The sequence below is a fragment of the Phoca vitulina genome, unplaced genomic scaffold (genome assembly GCF_004348235.1).
Source record: "Phoca vitulina isolate PV1807 unplaced genomic scaffold, GSC_HSeal_1.0 scaffold34, whole genome shotgun sequence".
In the NCBI taxonomy this organism is placed as follows: Eukaryota; Metazoa; Chordata; class Mammalia; order Carnivora; family Phocidae; genus Phoca; species Phoca vitulina.
In genome coordinates this window covers 9,635,860-9,659,515 of record NW_022589737.1, presented here as the reverse complement: position 1 = coordinate 9,659,515, position 23,656 = coordinate 9,635,860, and the positions used below count along the sequence as shown (strand labels likewise).

Here is a 23,656-nt window from a genome sequence, read left to right as displayed (position 1 = left end):
AGAAAAGTTTTTAGTCCATAGAGGAGATAAAATATAATCATAAAAAATGCTCAATTAATTCAAGAGAAGGGAAAAAAAGAAGAAAAAAGAAACATAACAAGTGGAAAAATAGAAAAGAATTAGCAAGATGCTAGATTTTAATCCAACTATATCAATAATCACTTTAAATGTGAATTATCTAACTACATCAGTTAAGAGACAGAAACTGTCAGATTAAATATTTTAAAAAGTAATACATAATTATATGCGGTCTACAAGAAATCCACTTTAAATATGAATACTTAAAGAAAGGTAAAAATTGGGGCATCTCGGTGGCTCAGTCAGTTAACAGCTCAGGTCAGGATCCCAGGATCCCAGGTCAGCCCCGAGTCTGGCTCCCTGCTCAGTGGGAAACCTGCTTCTCCCTCTTCCTCTGCCCCTCCGCCCTGCTTGTGCTCTCTCTCTCAAATAAATAAATAAAATCTTAAAAAAAAAGAAAGGTAAAAAGTAAAAGGATAAAGAAAAATACATCATGCAAACCACTAACCAAAAGAAAGCCTGAATAGCTATATTTATATCAGTCAAAGTAGACTTCAAAACAAGGAAGATGGTCATTACATAATGATAAAGGGGTGAATTCTCCAAGAAAATACAACAATTCTAAATGTGTACATACCTAAAAACAGTGGTTCAAAATACACAAAGACAAAAGTGGATAGATCTGAAAGGACAAATAAATAAATCCACAATTATATTTAGAGATATCAATACTCTTCTCTTAATAATTGATAGAATAAGTAAGTAGAAAATCAGTAAGAATAGAGATTACCTGTGCCATCAATCAACTTAAGCTAATGGAAATTTTAAAACAAATGCAAAATACACATCTTCTCAAGTGTACATGGAACATTCACCAAACTGACCATATTATGAGTCATAAAACAAAACTTAACAAATGTAAAAGAACAGAAATCATGCCAAGTATATTCTTGGATTTTAACAGTATTAAACTAGAAATCAACAACAGAATAATACCTGGAAAATCCCCAAGGATTCAAAAATTAAGCAACATACTTCTGATACATAGAATAAGATGAAGTCTAAAGGGAAATTTTAAAATGTTTTGAACATTTTTTGAAACATTTTTGAAAATGAAAATACAGCATATCAAACAGTGCATTCAGGGAAATTTGTAGCCATAAATGCTCATATTAGAAAAGAAAAAATTCTCAAGTCAGTAATCTAAGCTTCCACCAAACAAACAAACAAACAACCTAGAAAAAGTAGAGCCGATTCAGTCCAAAGGAAGCAAAATAGAAAATGCTAAAGATCAGAGAAGAAATCAATGAAATAGAGAACAGGAAGAAAATAAAGCAAAAAAAAAAAAAAAAAAAAAAAAAGCCAAAAGCTAATTCTCTGAAAAGATCAATAAAACTGTTAAACTTCTAGTCACAATGACTGAGATAAAAAGAGAGAAGACACAAACTTACCAATATCAGGAATGAAAGAAGGGCCACCACCACTGACAACAAAGACATAACAAGGATATCAACAGAATATTACAAACAACTCTGTGCCCATGAATTCATAAACGTAGATGAAATAGAATAGAATAAATCCTTAAAAGACACAAACTACCAAAACTTGCTCAAGAAGAAATAATCTAAATTATGCTACATCTATTAAAGACATTAAATTCTACACAAAAGTCTTTTTAAAAAGAAAACTTCAGGTCCAGATGGTTTCACTGGTGAATTTTACCAAACATTAAGTAAGAAATGCTATGGATTCTATACAACCTCTTCCAGAAAATAGAAAAGGAGGGAATACTTCCAAGCTCATTTTATGAGGCCAGCATTACCGATTCTAAAATAAAGACATTATAAGAAAAGAAAACCAGATTAGGAGGAAAGATGGTGGAGGAGTAGGGGACCCTATTTCAACTGGTCCCTGGAATTGAGCTGGATCTCTACCAGATCACTCTGAGTACCCACGAAACCAACCTGAGATGTAAGAAGATCTGGATCTCTACAAACAGAATATTCCAGGCGGTTGGTTTTGAGGTACGAAGCGGGGAGCTGTGATTCCGTGGGCAGATATTGGAGGATAAAGGGCAGCGGGCAGGTGCCTGGCCATGGGGATCCTACACCGCAGGTGAGTGACAGCCTCGTGCGCTGGGGATGGGGCACAGACTCGCAGACCAGTAGCGGTGGGGAAAGGACTCTAGGGCAGCCCCCGGGGCGAAAACCCGGAGCGGAGGGGTCGCGCCTACGAACTGCAGCCCCCGGGGCGGAAACCCGGAGTAGCGGGGTTGTGCGAACTGGGAGCGGCTGGCGGTTTTAGAAGTACAAAGGGCAGAGACATGCCCCGACCTGGAGGCAGGACTGGGGGCACTGCAGAGGGGCGCACAACCCAGGACGCTGCAGTTTATAGCAGCACGGACAGAAACAGAGACAATGTGGCCTGGAGGGCTCACTGAAGAACAGACTGCGGTCTCTCTGCTCTGAGGCAGAGGGTTGGAAATGGTCTCTTCTGCTCTGACTCACAGAAGAGATGCAGAAAGCAGCCAGGGAAAGCTGCCAGAGAACAAGAGCCCCAAAAACTGATTCCTGCTGAGCCCATCCCCCACCACAGGGGGGCAGGGCAACTCCGCCCAAACAGGGTTACCTGAGTAACAGCATGGCAGGCCCCTCCCCCAGAAAACAGGCTGGGAAAAAAGAGGCCAGCAACCCTAAGGTCCCAAGAAAACAGGTGCATCTTGCTTGGGTTCTGGTCAATAATTTGGACTCTATACATTCCCTCAAACACCCATCAACAGAATGACTAGGAGGAGGAACCCCCAAAATAGAAAAGACTCAGAGATCATGACTTATGCTGCAGATTTACAAATGGATGCAGATATAACCAAGATGTCGGAGATGGAATTCAGGCTAGCAATTGCGAAGACAATGGATAGAATGGAGAAATCAATTAATGGCAACATAGAGTCTCTAAGGGCAGAAATAAAAGGTGAATTGGCAGAACTTAAAAATGCTATCAATGAGATCCAATCTAATCTAGATAATCTAACAGCTAGGGTAAGTGAGGCAGAAGAAAGAATTAGTGACCTGGAAGACCATTTAATAGATAAAAAGGGAAAAGAGGAGGCCAAGGAAAAACATCTCAGAATCCATGAAAATAGAATCAGAGAAATAAGTGACACCATGAAGCGTTCCAATGTCAGAATAATTGGAATCCTGGAGGGAGTGGAGAGAGAGAGAGGACTAAAAGATGTATTTGAGCAAATCGTAGCTGAGAACTTCCCTAATCTGGGGAATGAAAGAAACATTCGAGTCCTAGAGGCAGAGAGGACCCCTCCCAAGATCAAGGAAAATCAAGGAAAACAGGCCAACACCCTGGCATGTAATAGTAAAACTTGCAAATCTTAGAACCAAGGAAACAATCTTAAGGGCAGTTAGGGGGAAGAGATTCCTTATGTACAAAGGGAGGAACATCAGAATAACATCAGACCTATCCACAGAGACCTGGCAAGCCAGAAAGGCCTGGCAAGACATATTCAAGGTGCTAAATGAGAAGAACATGCAGCCAAGAATACCTTATCCGGCAAGGCTGTCATTTAGAATGGATGGAGAGATGCAGAGCTTCCACGACCGGCAGAAACTGAAAGAATATGTGACCACTAAGCCGGCCCTGCAAGAAATATTAAGGGGGGTTCTATAAAAGGAGAAAGACCCCAAGAGTGATATACAACAGAAATTTACAGGGACAATCTATAAAAACAACATCTTCACAGGCAACATGACAATTAATTCACATCTTTCAATAATCACTCTCAACGTGAATGGCCTAAATGCTCCCATAAAATGGCACAGGGTTGCAGATTGGATAAAAAGACAGGACCCATCCATATGCTGCCTACAAGAGACTCATTTTGAACCTAAAGATACATCCAGACTGAAACTGAAGGGATGGAGATCCATCTTCCATGCCAGCAGACCTCAAAAGAAAGCTGGGGTAACAATTTTTATATCAGAGAAATTAGATTTTAAACTAAAGTCTGTAATTAGAGACACAGAAGGACACTATATCATTCTTAAAGGGTCTGTCCAACAAGATCTAACAATTGTAAATATCTATGCCCCCAACATGGGAGCAGCCATCTACATAAGCCAACTGTTAACCAAAATAAAGAGTCATATTGATAACAATACGTTAATTGTAGGAGACCTCAATACTCCACTCTCAGCAATGGACAGATCATCTAAGCAGAAAATCAACAAGGAAACAAGAGCTTTGAATGATACACTGGACCAGATAGACCTCATAGATATTTACAGAACATTCCACCCTAAAACAACAGAATACTCATTCTTCTCGAGCGCACATGGGGAACTTTCTCCAGAATAGACCACATACTGGGTCACAAATCAGGTCTCAACCAATACCAAAAGACTGAGATTATTCCCTGCATATTCTCAGACCACAATGCTCTAAAACTGGAACTCAATCACAAGAAAAAATTTGGCAGAAATTCAAACACTTGGAAGCTAAAGACCACTCTGCTCAAGAATGTTTGGGTCAATGAGGAAATCAAAGAAGAACTTAAACAATTCATGGAAACCAATGAGAACGAAAACACATTGGTCCAAAACCTATGGGATACTGCAAAGGCGGTCCTAAGGGGGGAAATACATAGCCATCCAAGCCTCACTCAAAAAAATAGAAAAATCCCGAATTCACCAACTAACTCTACACCTTAAAGATCTAGAGAAAAAGCAACAAATGATGCCTAAGCCACGCATTAGAAGAGAAATAATTAAAATTAGAGCAGAAATCAATGAATTAGAAACCAGAAACACAGTAGATCAGATCAACGAAACTAGAAGCTGGTTCTTTGAAAGAATTAATAAGATCGATAAACCACTGGCCAGACTTACCCAAAAGAAAAGAGAAAAGACCCAAGTTAATAAAATTATGAATGAAAGGGGAGAGATCACGACTAACACCAAGGAAATAGAAACAATTATTAGAAATTATTATCAACAACTATATGCCAAAAAACTGAGCAATCTGGATGAAATGGAGGTCTTCCTGGAAACCTATAAGCTGCCAAGACTGAAACAGGAAGAAATTGACAACCTGAATAGGCCAATGACCAGTAATGAGATTGAAGCAGTGATCAAAAACCTCCCAAAATACAAGAGTCCAGGGCCTGATGGATTCCCTGGGGAATTCTAGCAAACATTCAAAGAAGAAATAATACCTATTCTACTGAAGCTGTTTCAAAAAATAGAAACAGAAGGAAAACTTCCAAACTCATTCTATGAGGCCAGCATTACCTTAATCCCCAAACCAGGCAAAGACCCCATCAAAAAGGAGAATTTCAGACTGATATCCCTGATGAATATGGATTCCAAAATCCTCAACAAAATCCTAGCTAATAGGATCCAACAATACATTAAAAGGATTATCCACCACGACCAAGTGGGATTTACCCCCGGGATGCAAGGGTGGTTCAACATTCACAAATCAATCAATGTGATAGAACACATTAATAAGAGGAGGGAGAAGAACCATATGGTCCTCTCAATTGATGCAGAAAAAGCATTTGACAAAATACAACATCATTTCCTGATTAAAACTCTTCAGAGTATAGGGATAGAGGGAACATTCCTCAAGTTCATAAAATCCATCTATGAAAAACCCACAGTGAATATCATCCTCAATGGGGAAAAGCTGAGAGCCTTTCCCTTAAGATCAGGAACACGTCAAGGATGCCCACTCTTGCCACTATTTTTCAACATAGTACTAGAGGTCCTAGCAACAGCAATCAGACAACAAAAAGAAATAAAAGGTATTCAAATTGGCAAAGAAGAAGTCAAGCTCTCTCTTTTCTCAGACAACATGATACTTTATGTGGAAAACCCAAAAGACTCCACTCCCAAATTACTAGAACTCATCCAGCAATTCAGTAATGTGGCAGGATACAAAATCAATGCACAGAAATCAGTTGCTTTCTTATACACTGACAATGCAACTGTAGAAAGAGAAATTAGAGAAACGATTCCATTTACAATAGCACCAAAAACCATAAGATACCTCAGAATAAACCTAACCAAAGAGGTAAAGGATCTATACTCTAGGAACTACAAAACACTCATGAAAGAAATTGAAGAGGACACAAAAAGATGGAAAAATATTCCATGCTCGTGGATCGGAAGAATAAACATTGTTAAAATGCTTATGCCACCCAGAGCAATCTATACCTTCAATGCCATCCCGATCAAAATTCCAATAACATTTTTCAAAGTGCTGGAACAAACAATCCTAAAATTTGTATGGAATCAGAAAAGACCCCGAATCGCCGAGGAAATGTTGAAAAAGAAAAACAAAGCTGGGGGCATCACATTGCCTGATTTCAAGCTATATTACAAAGCTGTGATCACCAAGACAGCATGGTACTGGCACAAAAACAGACATACAGACCAACGGAACAGAATAGAGAACCCAGATATGGACCCTAAACTCTATGGTCAAATAATCTTTGACAAAGCAGGAAAAAACATGCAATGGAAAAAAGACAGTGTCTTCAATAAATGGTGCTGGGAAAATTGGACAGCCACATGCAGAAGAATGAAACTCGACCATTCTCTAACACCATTCACAAAGATAAACTCAAAGTGGATGAAAGACCTCAATGTGAGACAGGAATCCATCCAAATCCTAGAGGAGAACATAGGCAGTAACCTCTTTGACATCGCCCACAGCAACTTCTTTCAAGATACATCTCCAAAAGCTAGTGAAACAAAAGCAAAAATGAACTTTTGGGACTTCATCAAGATAAAAAGCTTCTGCACAGCAAAGGAAACAGTCAACAAAACAAAGACGCAACCTACAGAATGGGAGAAGATATTTGCAAATGAAACTACAGATAAAGGGCTGGTATCCCAGATCTATAAAGAACTTCTCAAACCCAACACCCAAAAAACAAATAATCAAGTCAAAAACTGGGCAGAAGAGATGAACAGACACTTCTCTGAAGAAGACATACAAATGGCTAACAGACACATGAAAAAATGTTCATCATCATTAGCCATCAGGGAAATCCAAATCAAAACCACATTGAGATACCACCTTACACCAGTTAGAATGGCAAAAATGGACAGGGAAAGAAACAACAAATGTTGGAGAGGTTGTGGAGAAAGGGGAACCCTCTTACACTGTTGGTGGGAATGCAAGCTGGTACAGCCACTTTGGAAAACAGTGTGGAGGTTCCTCAAAAATTTAAAAATAGAGCTACCCTATGACCCAGCAATTGCACTCCTGGGTATTTACCCCAAAGACACAGATGTAGTGAAAAGAAGGGCCATATGCACCTCAATGTTCATAGCAGCAGTGTCCGCAATAGCCAAACTGTGGAAAGAGCCGAGATGCCCTTCAACAGATGAATGGATAAAGAAGATGTGGTCCATATATACAATGGACTATTACTCAGCCATCAGAAAAGATGAATACCCAACTTTTACATCAACATGGATGGGACTGGAGGAGATTATGCTAAGTGAAATAAGTCAAGCAGAGAAAGTCAATTATCACATGGTTTCACTTATTTGTGGAACATAAGGAATAGCATGGAGGACATTAGGAGAAGGAAGGGAAAAATGGGGGGTGGAATTGGAGGGAGAGCTGAGCCATGAGAGACTATGGACTCTGAGAAACAAACAGGGTTTTAGAGGGGAGGGGAGGGGGGATTGGTTAGCCCGGTGATGGGTATTAAGGAGGGCACGTACTGCATGGAACACTGGGTGTTATATGAAAACAATGGATCGTGAATCACCACATCAAAAACCAATGATGTATTGTATGGTGACTAACATAACATAATAAAATTTTTAAAAAAATAAAATAAAAATAAATAAATAAATTTTAAAAAATAATAATAATTTAAAATTTAAAAAAATTTTTAAAAGTGACAAGAGAAAAAGAACCAACAACAAAAAAAAGAGACTTACTACAGCCATTAAAAAATAGATAGCCATGGAGCCAGCCCTGGCAGAGTCCCTTCCATTTACTAGGTCAGAAGATGTGTAGAAATTAGCGAGAAGAGGAAATAAGATTAATTTGTTCTTTAATTAAAACTTGTGTAGGAGGGTGTAAGGCAGAGGAAGCACCTCAGGAGGCTCTGGCCACGTGAGCAGTGCACCCCTTACTTTGCAATACTGAAGAAGGCTTTCCTGCCTAAGGGAGAAGAGCAGTATGGGCCGAGCCTGGAAAGGAAGACTGCATCAGGTCATACCAGGCCTCGCCAGCCATGGCACCAGCTTTGGATATTATCCTGGGCACAAAGGAGACCCAGGAAAGTGTGTTAAGCAGAGGAAACCATAATCAGTTTGGTCTTTAAGAGCTCAATCTAGCTGTTCTGTGAAGAAAGAATATAATTCCCAAAGGCATGGACCATGATTTGTCCATCTTTGAAACTATCACAAGGGACAACCAACCCACTGAGAGGAAATAGGAACTACTCCATCCATGGTTGTTAATGAATTCATGTACAACAGTTATTCACTTCCATAATTTGCAGTCTGGCTAAAATAGGCTGACTCCAGCAAAGCTAGGTATGAGTCCTCTCTCAGCAATGTATATAGCCAATTTCTGAGCTCTGTCCTTGCAGAGAAAAAGGAACATCATCTCCCTTTGATTTACCCCACATAATCCCCTCACTTTCCCTCTAGTCATCTCCATGAGGTGCTTCACTAACAGCGGTGATGGAAGCAGGACTTCCTCTTCATTCCCCATGACAAAAGGCATAAACTCCCCAAATTGCTTTGGAACCCAGCTGAGGCCCTGGGGGGTGGAGGGAAGCAGGAGTTACCTTGCCGGGCCTGTTCTCATTGAACACCAGCTGCACAGGCTAGGGAGGATTGGGCAGGCAAAGGAGCAAAGACTCTTCATCTCTAAGACATCCTTACCTGCAGGAGGGAAAGCTGCTCGAAAGCACTCTTCTCAAATGTGTTCACATTGATGGTGGCCAGAACTACAGAGAGAAGAGCAGGTGCTGCATGAGGTACTGTGCCAGTGCCACCAGGGGATAGCTGGAGGCCCTGGCACACAGAAGGAAGGCGTGCTAATTAGTAAGGATAATGAGACACTACTTATATTCCACTTTGCAAAGTACAAAGGGCTGCCATATAAGTCCTCACATCACTAGACACTTGCAAGGACAATGCAAGATAAGAAGGGCAGTTAAAATTAACCACATTTTGTGTAGAGAAGTAGAACAGGCCAAGACCATACAATTTGATTAGACCTAGGAACTGAATACAAGTCTCCTGACCCAAGTTCAGCACACTTCCCCCTGTACCATAGTAGTGAGGGGAAGAGCCACCAAAAAGGAGGGGAAAACAGCAATATATGGAAGTAACTGGTCTTGAACTGAGGACTACCTGACAGATACTCCCTCGGACTCCAATGGCTGCTGATAATACCATGGTCATTTCCCTCACTATCATCACCTTATGATTCTGGTCTGAACTGTTCTGTTACTTCACCCTCTAGGATGAACTCTACTCAGAGTCCACAGTGAGTTTCCAGCTATAAGATCCCAGGACTAGAACTTGGCCTAGGCCATCTTCCTGACACACGTCTATCTTCTGTTTCTCCATGTGGCTCTCCACATTGGTGGAGAAGACTGGGATTCTAAGCCATGCCCAGCACCAATCCAGATTCTTAGCCCATGGAAAAATTATGAAAGATGGAAAAGTGTACTGAGACCAGAAGATCTCAATTATAGCTCTGTTTAAAGACAACATGACTGAGGGAAAGAGATGGGGTTGGTGTGTGAGCTCTTCACTTGGACCTTGAGTCCTTATCAGTATCAAGTTTCTGGAGTCCATTCCAATGTAGACATCTGAGATATACTTGGTTCAAGATTCAAACTGGCTGGTGAAGAGCCTCAGTTCTTCCTTAAAATAAGTCTAAATTTGTACCTCCTTTTATGTGGCCTTTTAGCACATTTTCTGTATCATCCGAGGTCACAAGCAGTTCCACAATCCCTCTTTCCAGCAGGGCCTGTTGAGAAAACTGGACAAAATGAACCTACTTCCCTTGCTCCCATGAGAAGAAGGAAGCATAAGGAAATTAGGGAAAAATATAGCTTGGGCTCACTTGAGCAATGTGTGAGCTAGAGAGAAAGGTTTGAATTTAGAGTCTGACCATCTGCCATTCAGTAAATTAGGGGAACCTTGGTCTCTGTCCCAACCTGTTTTGTTCCCAGGGATGACCACAAGAGCAGCTGAGTCAGGAGCTCTGACATCCATGGTCACAGTCTCAAGGGGAAAACCCCAAGGCTGACTTTTATGAGGAAGCACTTGAGGGAGGCTCTAAATCCAAGAGAAAGAGAGAAGGTTTTGAAGCACTTGGTGCTTGAAGGAAAGAGGCCAAGGCTGTGGGGATCACAGATAAACTTCATAAAACTTGGGTCCTACCTGGACACTCAAAGGAAGCAAGAAAGCCTGTCATGGCTTCAGGGAAGGGGGGTGGAATCTAATTTGCAAACTGCATTTACTAAGGGCTGAGGAGCAGACAGATGACCAGAGGGCAAGAGGACCCCAGCTGTGTGTCTTACATATTCACTAAGCCATGTCCAGACCTGGCGGGGTAGTCAAGTAGTAAATTTTGAAAGTCAAGAAAAAACAATGCTAGCTGAATGAGACTGATTTGAGGGGGTCTAACGTGATGCCCCTGAGAAAAGTTAGAGGCAGGGAGTCCCTCACAGAGCCTGTCCAGCCCCGGAGGCCAGAGCTCTGTGGGAGGAGCCAGGATGTCCGGGGAGCCCAGCACTGCCCTCCTCCCCCTCTTGTGACCTGCTCACTCTTCCTTGCCCAGGAGGCAGCTCTTCCCCACTGCCTTCTGGGTCGTCCCTCCTAGGGGTCTCTGTGTGGACACAGCTAACATGCGACCCCGCATTTTGCTTAGCAACCTGGGGAGGAGGTCCAGTTTACACTCGAAACTCATCAGCTTCTTCACTGTGGGAAATCAGGGACGGGAAGGGTCCTGACCCATCAGAAAGGCAACCAGGCAAGACTGCAGTTGTTCCCTGGCCTGAGACATCCCCCCCCCCCCCCCCATGGAGGAGCAAAGGCAACAGAAGAAAGAATGTTAACACTACAGGTCAGAAAGCTGCAGGATGAGAGCCGTCGTCATTAAGTTCATGAAGCATTATTTACTATGGATGTAAATTTACCAGCCCCCAGATTTAAGGAGAATTATGGGTCATAGAAATAGCAAGAGAAAGATATAATCTTTCCACATCATGTTTTATCTCCTAATAAAGTTATCTGAGTACATCTTGACAACACTGCAGATTCACAGAGACACTGAACTTGATCTCACATAGTGAGATCCAGTTTTCTCAACATAGTGATGAGACCCATAGCACCTACCACAGGGTCACCCATGCAGCAGGGCCTTGAAAATGCATGCCTGTAAAAATGACAGAGTGAGGAAGGAAGCATGTAAATATGAGGACACATCAAGTGTCTCTTACCTTTTGAACATAAGGCATGTAATCTTTATCCTTGGCAAATGAACCATATTCATTCTCCACCTGCACTGCAATGATGGGGCCTCCCCTGTGGTACTGAGAAACAAGCAAATCAAGGGGAAATGTGAAGCTACGTGTGGGAAAAGCCTGGAGTCTCTGAGTTTGCTGCTAAGATCACACACCTGGTGCGGTAAGCTTTGATCCAAGTAGTTACCTCATGTTCCTTTGGTGCTCCCTCTCTTCCCCCAGGTCCTGGAGTCAATCACCTCCAGGCACTTCAGCTGTTGCACAGAGTCCTGTCTTCCCTAGACTTTGGAGATAAGCAACTCCCACAGTTTTCCCTGTATTTCTCATACTAATTATCTGCTTAAATATGAATCTCAAACCTACAAACTCCCCTGCTTCATTGCCCACCCTATCCACTTTCCCCAGCAAATGAAAGAGGTGTTCCTTCCCCCTCCTGCCTTAGGATAACGCCACCACTCGTGCGTGGAGTCTCCCTGCTTCCTACTCTCTGCCCTGTTCCCTCTACCTTCTGTACTTTCAACCTCTCCTTCCAAATCAACTGACCTCCAGCATCATGGAAACGTATTCGGAACCCTCACATTGGAGAGGGAGAGCACCCAGGACTGTTACCCCACCCACAGTTCTCTTGCTCTCCCCTTTTTAAGAGCCCTGTTTCTTAAAAGAGTTACCGGTTGTCTACACTCAATTTTCTCTGCTTTCTCACTTTGTTTTATTTGGTTTGGTTTTTTTGCTTTGCTTTCTCACTTCGACTCCACCCCTCAAACCACCACAGTAATTCTTCCAATGCCGTCGTGCCACGTGTCACCAACAGTAACCTAGTTGAAATTATACTGACATTATAAGTTTCACTTTTTAATTAATCTTTCAATGTCCTTCCACACTCAAGTGCAGAGGCCTCTCCATACTGAAGGCAGAGTGAGCTCTTGACAGCCTGACCACTCCACCCCGCACATGGTTCCTATTGCCTACAGAGTAAATGCCAATTTTAGAGAGAGGTATTCCCTTTTGGACAATGGGACAGAAGAGAATGAGCATGCCCCTGTGTTGGAACAGAAGAGAGTGAGCATGTGTGGTGGGTTTTCCTCTACAGCCTCATCTTTTGCCTCTTTCCCACCTTACTTTCTACTTCCAGCTCTTCAAACTCCTCATTCTGTCTCTTGCTCTCTGATCCTTACCCATTGGATCCTCCTGACCATTGCTAATGCCTGCCCATGCCTCAGGTCACTGTTTAAGTTACTTTTTCTGGAAAGCCATGCCCTGAGCCTCCCTTCCTCCCTTGTTGCTACCCTGTGAGGGCTGTCCTGCACTTCTTCCACTGCAGCAACTATCCCTCATGTTGTAAGTGGTCATTTGTCTCCATGGGGCAGGAACCATGTCTGTCCTTCTCACCATTGGAAGCTTAGCTCCTACACAGCATCTGGCACAGAGCAGGTGCTCAGTAATTACCCATTAAGGGAACATAAGTATTCCACACTGATGAATTAAGAAAAATTGTTTGTATTATTGAACCATATCTTCTCCCCAACCTGGAGGGTGAGATTTCTAAAAACTGCGTCATAAATTCACAGTTGACCTTACAAAACAAACAGCGTTAGAAGGGTGAAAGTCCCAAGTGAAATAGTAAAGACACTCTAAAAATTACTTAAATGTAATAATTAAAACAGGATAACCAAATAGAAAACCTTAAATACTAACAATTTAGTAATGATAAGCCCCATAAATTTCATTTGCACTTAAAATTCCTTGCTTTTGAAAAGTTTCCTGGGATTTCCTACCTCATGATTTCAGTGGGGTGTTTGTAAATTCACGTTGCTTGCTGCATCTGTACTAATGGTATGTGGCATTTCTACTTGTGCCTGAACTTCCAGCCAAACATCCAAAGTCTTTCTAGCTTTAAGGCTCAGAGATTTTTGCTCCTGCATCTGGTCCCACCTATTTGGCAGAAATGCAGCCAGAAACATATGGTTTTTAGCCCTTCTAATGAAAGATGTACCTCAATTCCGCCTAAGAGACCCAGAGTTTAATCCTAACGATGATGCCTTCTTCCCCGCAGCATTGCTCATCTCTCCTAAAGCTGTACTGCAGAGACATTATTCCTAATCTGTCTTTCCCTTTATTTCCATTCCTAATCCACAGTTTCTTTTCTTTAAAATTATTCTAAGAGTAACTCATAATTCACAATTGAGAATTAGTTACAAAGGGCTAGATCTGCATCATATTTCCCCCCCCAAAAAAGAGCCTAAGATAATAAGCTATTGGTCTACTACCTAATAATTGGTTTTTATCCCCTCTCAAGTTTTATCAAGATATATGCTCTCAAAATAAGATTTATTTTTATTTAAATAATAGCCATGTGTCTCCTCTTCTTTGGAAGAGAGTTGTATTTTAAAAATCAAACATAATGACCAAACAATTGCTGCCTTGCAGACTGCAGGGTATATGTTCTTTTTTATCACAGACTGGTCTGTGTGCTGTGGGTACCTTGCATAAGATCTGGAGACTCCATGAAGAAAGGAAAATGCATGGTGTCTGTGCTCTGTGCATTCATGAAACTAAAACAAACTGGAATGTAAATAGCAATAACAAATATACTCACACAGGTACAAAATGACATATAAGCCAAGTTATGCATTATAGCATAAACTTGAAAAATCAAATGTCCATGATGAGGTACTAGTTAAATGAATCACGATATATCCAAATTGTGGGATACTATGCAGATATTAAAAAGAATGGGTTTCAAAAATATATTTTTAAGTGAAAAAAAAGTTCAGTGGGAATTGTGTATTTTTTATTAAAAAGTATGCATAAATACACATACACATGTGTAAGTGTATGTATAAATAACTTGCTTCTATATGTGTAGGAAATCTCTGGAAAGACACACAAAAATCTGGCAAAATTGATTATCTTCTGAAAAGGAAATTGAATGGCTTTGGCTCAGGGTAAGAGGGGAGAATTATTTCACCATTAACTCTTTTATACTCTTTTGAGTTTTATCACCAAGGACCTGTATTAACTATTTAAAACAACAAAGATAATTTAAGAGTAAAAATAAGCAGTATGAAGGTCAGTGAGCTTAATGAATATCGAGTACATTCAGAACAATGACAACCACAAATGAACACCCTTTGTCAGTCCCTTGTACGATGTGTGTCTTTCTAGAAACCTTGGGGTAAAGGCTGTACTTAAGACGAGGGTCTAGAATCGAAAATTGCAAGAATGTCACCTTCAATTCTCATAAAGACTGGGCATGGCCTATTCTGTGAACAAGCCAGAAAAACAATTTCCTAAAGCAAAGATAAGAAAGAAGGAACAGGAGGGGTGCCTGGGTGGCTCAGTCGGTTAAGCATCTGCCTTTGGCTCAGGTCGTGATCCCAGTATCCTGGGATCGAGTCCCACATCGGGCTCCCTGCTCAGTGGGGAGCCTGCTTCTCCCTTTCCCTCTGCCCCACCACCTGCTTGTGCTCTCTCTGTCTCTCTCTCAAATAAATAAATAAAATCTTAAAAAAAAAAAAATAAAAGAAGGAACAGGAAATTTGCTTTACCTGGAGAGGAACAACTCTGGAAATCAGGTGGTCAAAATACTTATCAACTGCTTCAACAAAGCCCTTGTAGGTTGTTCTCAATATCATCTTGGGGTCTTGCAGCAACCAGCTGGGGGCCAAAAGGGACAAGCTCAGTGTCTGAGGTGGGAGGGTAAAGGTGAGGGTAAGTGGGGGTGGGGCTTTGGCAGTTTTACATCCTTTGAGTTCATGTCCATGGTCCTGGAGCACTCAGGGGTCCTGAAGGGATGGGTCCATGTCAGGTTTTTGGACCATTCTCAGAGATTTAGAAGAAAAGATACCAACTCCATCGACATGACACTTTACAACTTACTATCAAGACTTGCACTCCCACATCTTAATGAGAGGTAGTTTAACCTTTTGTTGAATACTCTCCTCTATTCTTGTTCAGTTCATTAAAAACATTTTTCTTGAGCACAGTGTATACACCTTAGGCAGAGGTTGCCTTTCCTCTAAGAGCTGAGACTTCTAGCACAGAGTAAGAGCTTATAAGCCAGTAAGCACACCTCCAGATCACCTGTCAAGTACTGGGCAGGGATCCAGCTAACCTGCACCATGAACTGCTTCTCCTCTAAGGCACCCTCTTCTTCAAGGTCAGGTATTTTCTGCTCCTGAGCTGGGATGGGAGAACAAGCTCATCTTGGAGAAAAGTAATTCTTTTACCTGACAAAGGAAAGTAAAAGTGCTCACCTGGAGCAGAGCCATGGACTAAATGGGCAGTCCTGTCAGCTTGTGACAGTAACAGAAGAGCATTCTTGAATTCTCACCCTGAATGTTAGTTGTTTGCATTGAGGGCAAGCATCACAGATGAGAGAACAGGCAAAGAAAAATGAGAGGGAAAGGAGGGGGACTGAAGGTTCTTAGTACAGAGAATTTGGTCTTCCACTGACAAACTAAGAGAAAAATCAGACATGGTTAGAACAAACCCATTCTTCAGTGTCTAAGGCTTCCCCCTATTCTTCCCACCACACGCCAGAGTTGGGCATAGCTCCCTCCAGTGAAAAGAGACTATGATCATCCTGATGCTTCCTTTCCCCCTGCACACTCTTGGCCACACACCCAGAGCACCAGCACGATGTGTCGTCTATAAAATGGGGATTACAAGAGCACCTACACCTCACCATACTACTGCAACCCCTGCCTGAGACAATGTATATAAAGCATATAACAGTGCAAGACACAGAGGATGTGCTCATTTGTTATTAGACTGAAGTTTTATGTTTAGTAAAGCCAACAAATAAACTTTACTACAACCACAACTCTGGACTCACAGTCCCACTCACCTGGGCAAGCCCCCGAGGTCAATCTCACTGCAGATGTAGGGGCTTGGACGCAGAATCACCCACAACCCGATCTCCGCAGCCATCAGCACAAAGGCCCTAGGGAGGTCAGTGTCAGCAGCTCTCAAGACACAGAGGGGACGGTGGGGACAAGCCCAGCATCACAAGGTGGTGGAGCTGCCCAGCTCCTTTCCTCCCTCCCTTCACAGGCCCTGGGAGCTGGGTTCGCACTTGCTCCCAGCCCAGGACCTTCTGCACAGCCCCACTGGGGGCATAAGGAGGAAGGGCATCAAACAGGGTACGGGGGGGGGGGTCCTAACAGTGAACCTGACCCCAACAGCCTTGCTACCATAGAGGGGCAACCCCTGTCCCAGCACAGGTGGCTGGCCCACACTGCAAAGCAGGGCAGACACTGGGGATTAGGCACCTCTGGGCTGCAGTGAAGAGGTCTGGGCTCAGAGGAGGCAGACCCAGACCCCCAGGAGTAACAGGTTCATGGAGAGCATGTGGGTCCCATGAATAAGGCTCCTGACCCGCCTCTCTCTGGTTCTCAAAGCAGAACCAAGATGGTCCCATGGTTCCTGATCAACCCCAAGGGGCCACCTCTTTGCCTCCCCACCCCAGGCCAAGCCATAGAAGAAGCAAGAGCACTTACTCCAAGTCCAGGTTCCCAGAGAAGTCAAATTTGCCTCTTTCTGGCTCATGGAGGTTCCACGGAACATAGCTGTAATAGGGAAGGGGGAAGTACAATAAACATCTTCTGATTTCTTTGCTCTAAATTCCTAGGTCAGCCCCAAATCCATGCCAACGCCTGGGATAGCTCTATTTTGGAATAAGTTGGAGTTTCTAATGGCAATTAAATACGTATTATGTGAACATTGATTATTGTCAATAGTTCCTTTCTTTATTACCCAGTTGTGGTCCAAGCTGCCAATAATCCTATGATTCTAGATTCCTTGAATTTATACATAAATTATCCCACTCACCACTCCATTCTACGTAATACCCATTAAACCTATAATGAAAAGGATAAAACCCTCAAATGCCTACATATACCCAAGAAATTTTTGCTAAGAATTAATCAAAATAAGAATAGAGGAGGACTTCCTACAAGGATAATGGAGATGCAATGAAGAAAAGTGCCAGTTTTAGATTTAGCAAGAAGGACCGTGCCAGGCACCTCCCCCCACCCCCAGGGCTGAGCCTGTAGGGACAAAGAGATACGTGTAAAATTTTTATTAGGTGCTATTTTTATTAGATGACTATCTTTTTTGTGTGTGTCACCAACAAAGTTCTTGAGTGTTATGCCTTTAACCTCATTTTCTCATTAGCTCTGTAGTTCTTATTACACAATTTTGCACAATGTAGATTTTTAGAATCCATATGTTGCATTGTGGTAGAACTGACTGTATTTAAGATCTTTCGTTGTGAGGAGGAATGAAAAGTTGGTTTGCTCAAGACTTAAATATGCATGATAAAGTTTATAGCTATGCACTAAGAGAACAGAATGAAAAAAAATTGCTAAATGATGCTCACAAGTGACTTACTTTAAAGGATATTGCTGGGAAAAGTTGAAAACAAAAAGATAGAAAATGATATAGATGAGGCAAAATTATTCTAGCAATCTTAAATAGCAGGCAAAATGGACTTTAAAGCAAAAAAAAAAAAAAAAAATCCCTCACAAATAGATGTTGATAGGCATCGAATAATAAGAAAGGAAATGATCCATCAAGAAGATACAGTAATCACGACCTCATGTGCTCTATAATCATAGCTTCATGTAAAGGAGGAATTAACTGAACCAGAGAAAGGGATAAATCCATAGTCATAGTGGGAAGATTTAAAATACTTCCCTAAGAAACAAAATAACAGCAAAAACTTGTAAGGATGTAAATTTGAATAACACAAATGAAAGGCTGAATCTAAGAAATACATAGAGAACTCAGTAGCCAAAGGTAGAGCACATATATTCTTAAAAACACATGCAACAGTCGTAAAATACAAAATAAATCTCAGCAAATCTCAAAAACTTACATCACATAGTCCATGATCCCAAGACAAAGACAACTACATTAGAAAATTATGCTTTAAAAATATAAAAAGTAAAATAAATAAATAAAACAGAAAGCATATTCCCAAATAGCTGAAATGTTTGAGACCAGGTGACAAAGTATTACACAGCAAAATTTATGGGATATGTAACCAAAGCAATAATTAGAGGTACACTCATATCCCTGAATAAATATATTAGAAAATGCAAAATCCTGGAAAGAAAATGAGCTAAATATTCAACTCAGGAGACAAGGAGAAAAGAAGGAAGTGGAAGAGGAGGAGGAAGAAAGGGAGGAGAGGATGGGGGAGGAGGAGGTAGAGGAGGAGGGGGAGGAGCGAGTAGGGGAAGAGAAGAGGAGAGGGGAGAAGGTACTAAATCAAATAAGGTAGAAGAGAGGAAATTATGCATAACTCAGAAATTATCAACTAAGGAAAACAAAAAGATATAGAGAGTATTAATAAAGCTACAAGCTAGTTCTTTGAAAAAACTAAATATTTAGACAAGATAAAAAAAAAGGCCTAAATACACAATATGATGTACAACTTCCAAGAAAGAAAGGAGAATCTTTAAAAGTCCTAGTCAATCCAAAAGAAGAAAGAAAAGGAAAAAAGATCTACAGAATAAAAATAGTATATACTCTAGAAGAAAAAACAATAACCATTCAAGAAAGTTGAATCTTCACCTCACAACCACAAAAGACAGTAGTCACAGAGATTTTACAGGTGAATTTTAAGAAACATTCAGAGTAAAGAGAATTCGTTTGCAAGGTAGTTTCAGAGAAGAGAAAAAAATATATAGTCACTCGATGAGTTTCCAAAAGAAGAAAGAAAAGGAGAAAAGATCTACAGAATAAAAATAGTATATACTCTAGAAGAAAAAGCAGTAACCATTCAAGAAAGTTGAATCTTCACCTCACAACCACAAAAGATAGTAGTCACAGAGATTTTACAGGTGAATTTTAAGAAACATTCAGAGTAAAGAGAATTCTTTTGCAAGGTAGTTTCAGAGAAGAGAAAAAAATATATAGTGACTTGATGAGTTTATTATAAGACTGATGAAAACTGGACAAGATACTAAGAGAAATACAATTTTAAATCAATTTCAGTTGTAATCATAAATATATATATCTGAAATAAAACACTAATAAATCAAGTCTAGCAATCTATATGTGTTTATGTGTGTGTGCATATTCACATATGCATGTCTCGTAACCAAACAGAATTTATCCCAGAGCTGTGGATTGGTTGAATATCAGAAAAATTGTCAATATAATTTATTACTTTAATAAAGAAGTGAAGAAAAACCATATAATTTTTTCATTAGATGTAGAAAAGACTAATAAAACTCAATGATTATTTATGATTAAATTCTTTGTATATTAGATGAGCCAATTATCAATTTACTGCCTCCCAGCTTCAGATGCAACCTTTATTATCAGCTCTGCAGTAATGGATGCAGCCTGCCCTTGAAGCATTTTGTCCTTTGTAGCGAGTACCGTGCTTATCTTTGCCACAAGAGGACCGTGGAGAGACATTCAGGAGGAAAGGGGCGTCTCTTCTGATTGCAGTGCAGCTTTTGCATTTCTATGGTCCTGCTAGGTCTTGTCAGTGGTGTAGGTGGGTCAGGACATCCGGTGGTTCTTTGTTTTTTAAATAATCAATGCATTGTAAGTATAATGCATAACAACCAGTGTAGAATTGCCCAGAAAAGCAAGGGAACTCAACTATTTTTTAATTGACATAATTATAGTTACAGATGTAAAACATTACATTACATTACATTAAATGCCCCATAGAGTTTTGCTAACATTTTTTCTGCTCTTTCTCCTTCTATATTGTAAGTTTAAGCCTCTCAGGACTGCCTTTACTTTTTCCTGATGTTACTAATAAAATCCCACAGCTTGACCATGAACACAACATATCCTTCTGATTGCTGGTGATAAACATCTCACCAAGAAACAGAAAAATGAGTTCTGTCTCATAAAATGATAAAATGCCCTGCAGAGGGGACTTAACTTTACAAGACTTTACAAGCAGGGTTACAAAGTGCTCTGAACGTCATCCTCAGTCTCGAAGTCCCCAGTTATGAAAGGCGGTTGAGTTGCTTAGCTGCTGGAACCAGGTGTCTGAATTCAAAGCATAGTTCTGCTAATACTGTGTAGTCTTGGAGCAAGTGCCTGAGTTTTCTCACCTACATAAGATAGTGATTACACTACTCACCATATAGTATTGATATAGTGACAATGTGAATTAATATTTTCCAGGGTTTAGAACATGCCTGGCTAAGTGTAAATACTATATACATGTTCGCTGAATAACTAAAACTGGTTGTCGTACTTTATAGTGTGGATATATGTAGACGGGGATCTCAGTGTTCTGTCAATGGCAGCATTGTTATATGAAGGGTGGGCTCCCCTGCCTTTACTCCTTTTTTTTTTTTTGTAAGATTTATTTATTTATTTATTTATTTATTTGACCCAGAGAGAGAGACAGCTAGAGAGGGAACACAAGCAGGGGGAGCGGGAGAGGGAGAGGGAGAAGCAGGCTTCCCGCGGAGCAGGGAGCCCGAGGCGGGGCTTGATCCCAGGACTCTGGGATCATGACCCGAGCAGAAGGCAGACGCTTAACGACTGAGCCACCCAGGCGCCCCAGCCTTTTTCTCCGACTCCAAAAACACCATTCCCATGAAGATAACCTCACGTTCTTTCCCGTGCACCTGTTACAGGGCTGCCTTCCTTGGAATGGTTTCTTGAGGCTTACCCTATATCCCACTTTTATCGACTCCCAACTTTTTGAGCTTCAAGGCTTTTTTGGAAATAGGTTTGTTATGAAGGAATCTCCACTGTTCCTCACTCAAATGTGATTTTTGCTTCGGGCTGGTTTTCATTTGACTGGCCATCTGTGCACAGGCAGGAGCCTATGCCCGTGTGTGACCTGGGCAGCATCCTCACGCACAGCTGTAGGGTCACACCTTGAGAAGAAGGTGGGAGGAGACTCACCCTGAGGAAGCTAGTTAAGCCCTCTATGCTTCTGTCAATTACCCCCCCCTCCCCCCCCCGCACAGTGAGAATTACACTATCCATCTCATAGGACAGCTAGTTGTAAAGATTAAGTGATTTTGTGAAGATAATTACAAAATGCCCAGCCATCAGTAGACCCTAAATACCTGTTACCTTTTGTCACTATACACCTAATCATGTTAAAGATCACGCTAAATTTATCATGTTAAATGTATATTTAATCATGTTACATTTATATTTAAATTCTTATGATTGACTAAAGTAAGTTTGCATTTCTTTTTTTGCCATTAGAATTGAGTACATATACGTGCCAGGCATTGTGATAGGCACTTTTCACATAAATAAGGTAAAGGTTTTATCTCATTTAATCATCAATATAAACTTATGAAGCAATTTTTATTTTGCCCATTTATGGACGAGGACACCAGGGCCCTAGGATGTGATGCCCTTGGAGGCAGAGCTGGGACTGAAGACAGGTCTGTGTGACCCTGCATCCCTATGCTCTTAATCGTTAAGCTACAGTATTCATTCCCTTAATGCCATTAAACTTCACTTTAGTGATACTGGTATTTCCTTTGACGTGTTCATTTCTTTTGATACTATTATTCCTTTACAAGCTCACCTCCATATACATAAATAAAAATTGTTTTTATTTTTTATTTTTTTTAAAGATTTTATTTATTTATTTGAGAGAGAGAGAACGAGAGACGAGAGCATGAGAGGGAGGAGGGTCAGAGGGAGAAGCAGACTCCCTGCTGAGCAGGGAGCCTGATGTGGGACTCCATCCCCGGACTCCAGGACCATGACCTGAGCCGAAGGCAGTCGCTTAACCAACTGAGCCACCCAGGCGCCCGATAAAAATTGTTTTATACAATTTTAAATACACCATGTATTGAGGCTCCTGGGTGTCTTAGTTAAGCATCTGCCTTTGGCTCAGGACATGATTCCAGGGTCCTGGGATTAGATGGAGCCCCACATCAGGCTCCCTGCTCAGCAGGGAGTAGGCTTCTCCCTCTGCCCCTCCCCCCAGCTTGTGTCCGCGCGCACACACACACACTTTCTCTCAAATAAATAAAATCTTAAAAAAAAAAAACCACCATGTATTATTTATCTCTAAGTATACTTTGAGCCTTTGTCATTAAACTCAGAGCTCCTAAGGGACCCAATGACTCTCCCATTAGAGAGATTCTTATGGCAATCACTTACTCCTTCTGTCTTTCTCTCATTAACCCCTACCCAAGGCTCTGACCACAGCAAACTAAGTGTGAGGTGTGACACTTAAGCATATAAGGCACATGCTAGAAATGACTATTCAGAAGGTAAACCCTCAGGCGGGGTCCCAAATCCAGAGGCTCTGCGCCTGGATGCAGGGGTTAGGAGTAGGGTAGCAAGGTCACGGAGGGCTAGAGGGCCAGCACTCACGTGGTAAGGGTGTTGAAGCCACAGGCCTTCAGCTTCAGCAAGCGGTCCCTCCAGTACTCCCTGGGCACCCGGAAATAATGGATGGAGCCCCCGAAAATCAGGAACTTGTGACCCCCCAGGGTGAAGTATGGCTTACTTCCGACTCTGCTTTCAGTCTCAAGTCCCACAGATCGGTCCTTCAGCGTGAGGGGGGTCAGGTGAGACCAATTAAACATGCTGAGAGAGAGCGAGAGAGAGAGAGAGGACAGGCCACCATAGCCTTAGCGGAAAGGGAAGTTCTTGTGGCAGGACACGCTCCGAGCATCCTGCTGCTATTATCTTCTCCAAGAAAGGAGACGCCCCCCCCCTTCCCCCACTCTGGCAAACCGTACCGGGCTGGCTGTAGCTGTGCATTTGCGTATATAAGACCCACTTTATCTTTCACTCGGGGAGCAAAACCTGGTAAGGTAAGTGGCACGAAAAAGATGCACAGGATTCTTTTCCAGGAGAGACACCGGCTGAAAAGAGAAAGAGCAATGGCCAAGGGAAGGCACTGGACTCGTCAAACTGTAAGGATTAAAACGCTGCTCTAGAGGCAGGTTAGTCGCAAGAGCCACAGAGGAGGCTCACATCAAGGTAGCTCTTCTAGGCTAGCCTAATGCGCAGGGAAACTGCGGCGTTACCTGGATCCACTGAGGTCCCCTGCACCACCCCGGCTGTCCCACAGCCCACCTCAGTCCCGACAGAAAGCTGAGGATAGACAGTCCTAGAAGCCCACAGCCAGGAACA

The 23,656-nt window shown here is 41.7% G+C and overlaps 1 protein-coding gene across 1 annotated transcript in view; it reads right to left on the bottom strand.

Annotated features, from left to right (window-relative positions):
* Positions 1-23,310, bottom strand: part of LOC116645917 (beta-galactosidase-1-like protein 3) — a 51,751-nt gene extending 28,441 nt beyond the window's left edge. The window contains exons 1-8 of the mRNA XM_032426436.1: positions 23,260-23,310; positions 22,889-23,104; positions 17,050-17,118; positions 16,398-16,493; positions 15,097-15,205; positions 11,525-11,617; positions 9,966-10,047; positions 8,949-9,013 (exon numbers count right to left, since the gene is read on the bottom strand). Of these exons, the coding sequence (XP_032282327.1) occupies positions 8,949-9,013; positions 9,966-10,047; positions 11,525-11,617; positions 15,097-15,205; positions 16,398-16,493; positions 17,050-17,118; positions 22,889-23,103 (729 nt within the window). The 5' untranslated portion in view covers position 23,104; positions 23,260-23,310. The remainder of the gene's footprint in view (positions 1-8,948; positions 9,014-9,965; positions 10,048-11,524; positions 11,618-15,096; positions 15,206-16,397; positions 16,494-17,049; positions 17,119-22,888; positions 23,105-23,259) is intronic.
* Positions 23,311-23,656: the final 346 nt, after the last annotated feature.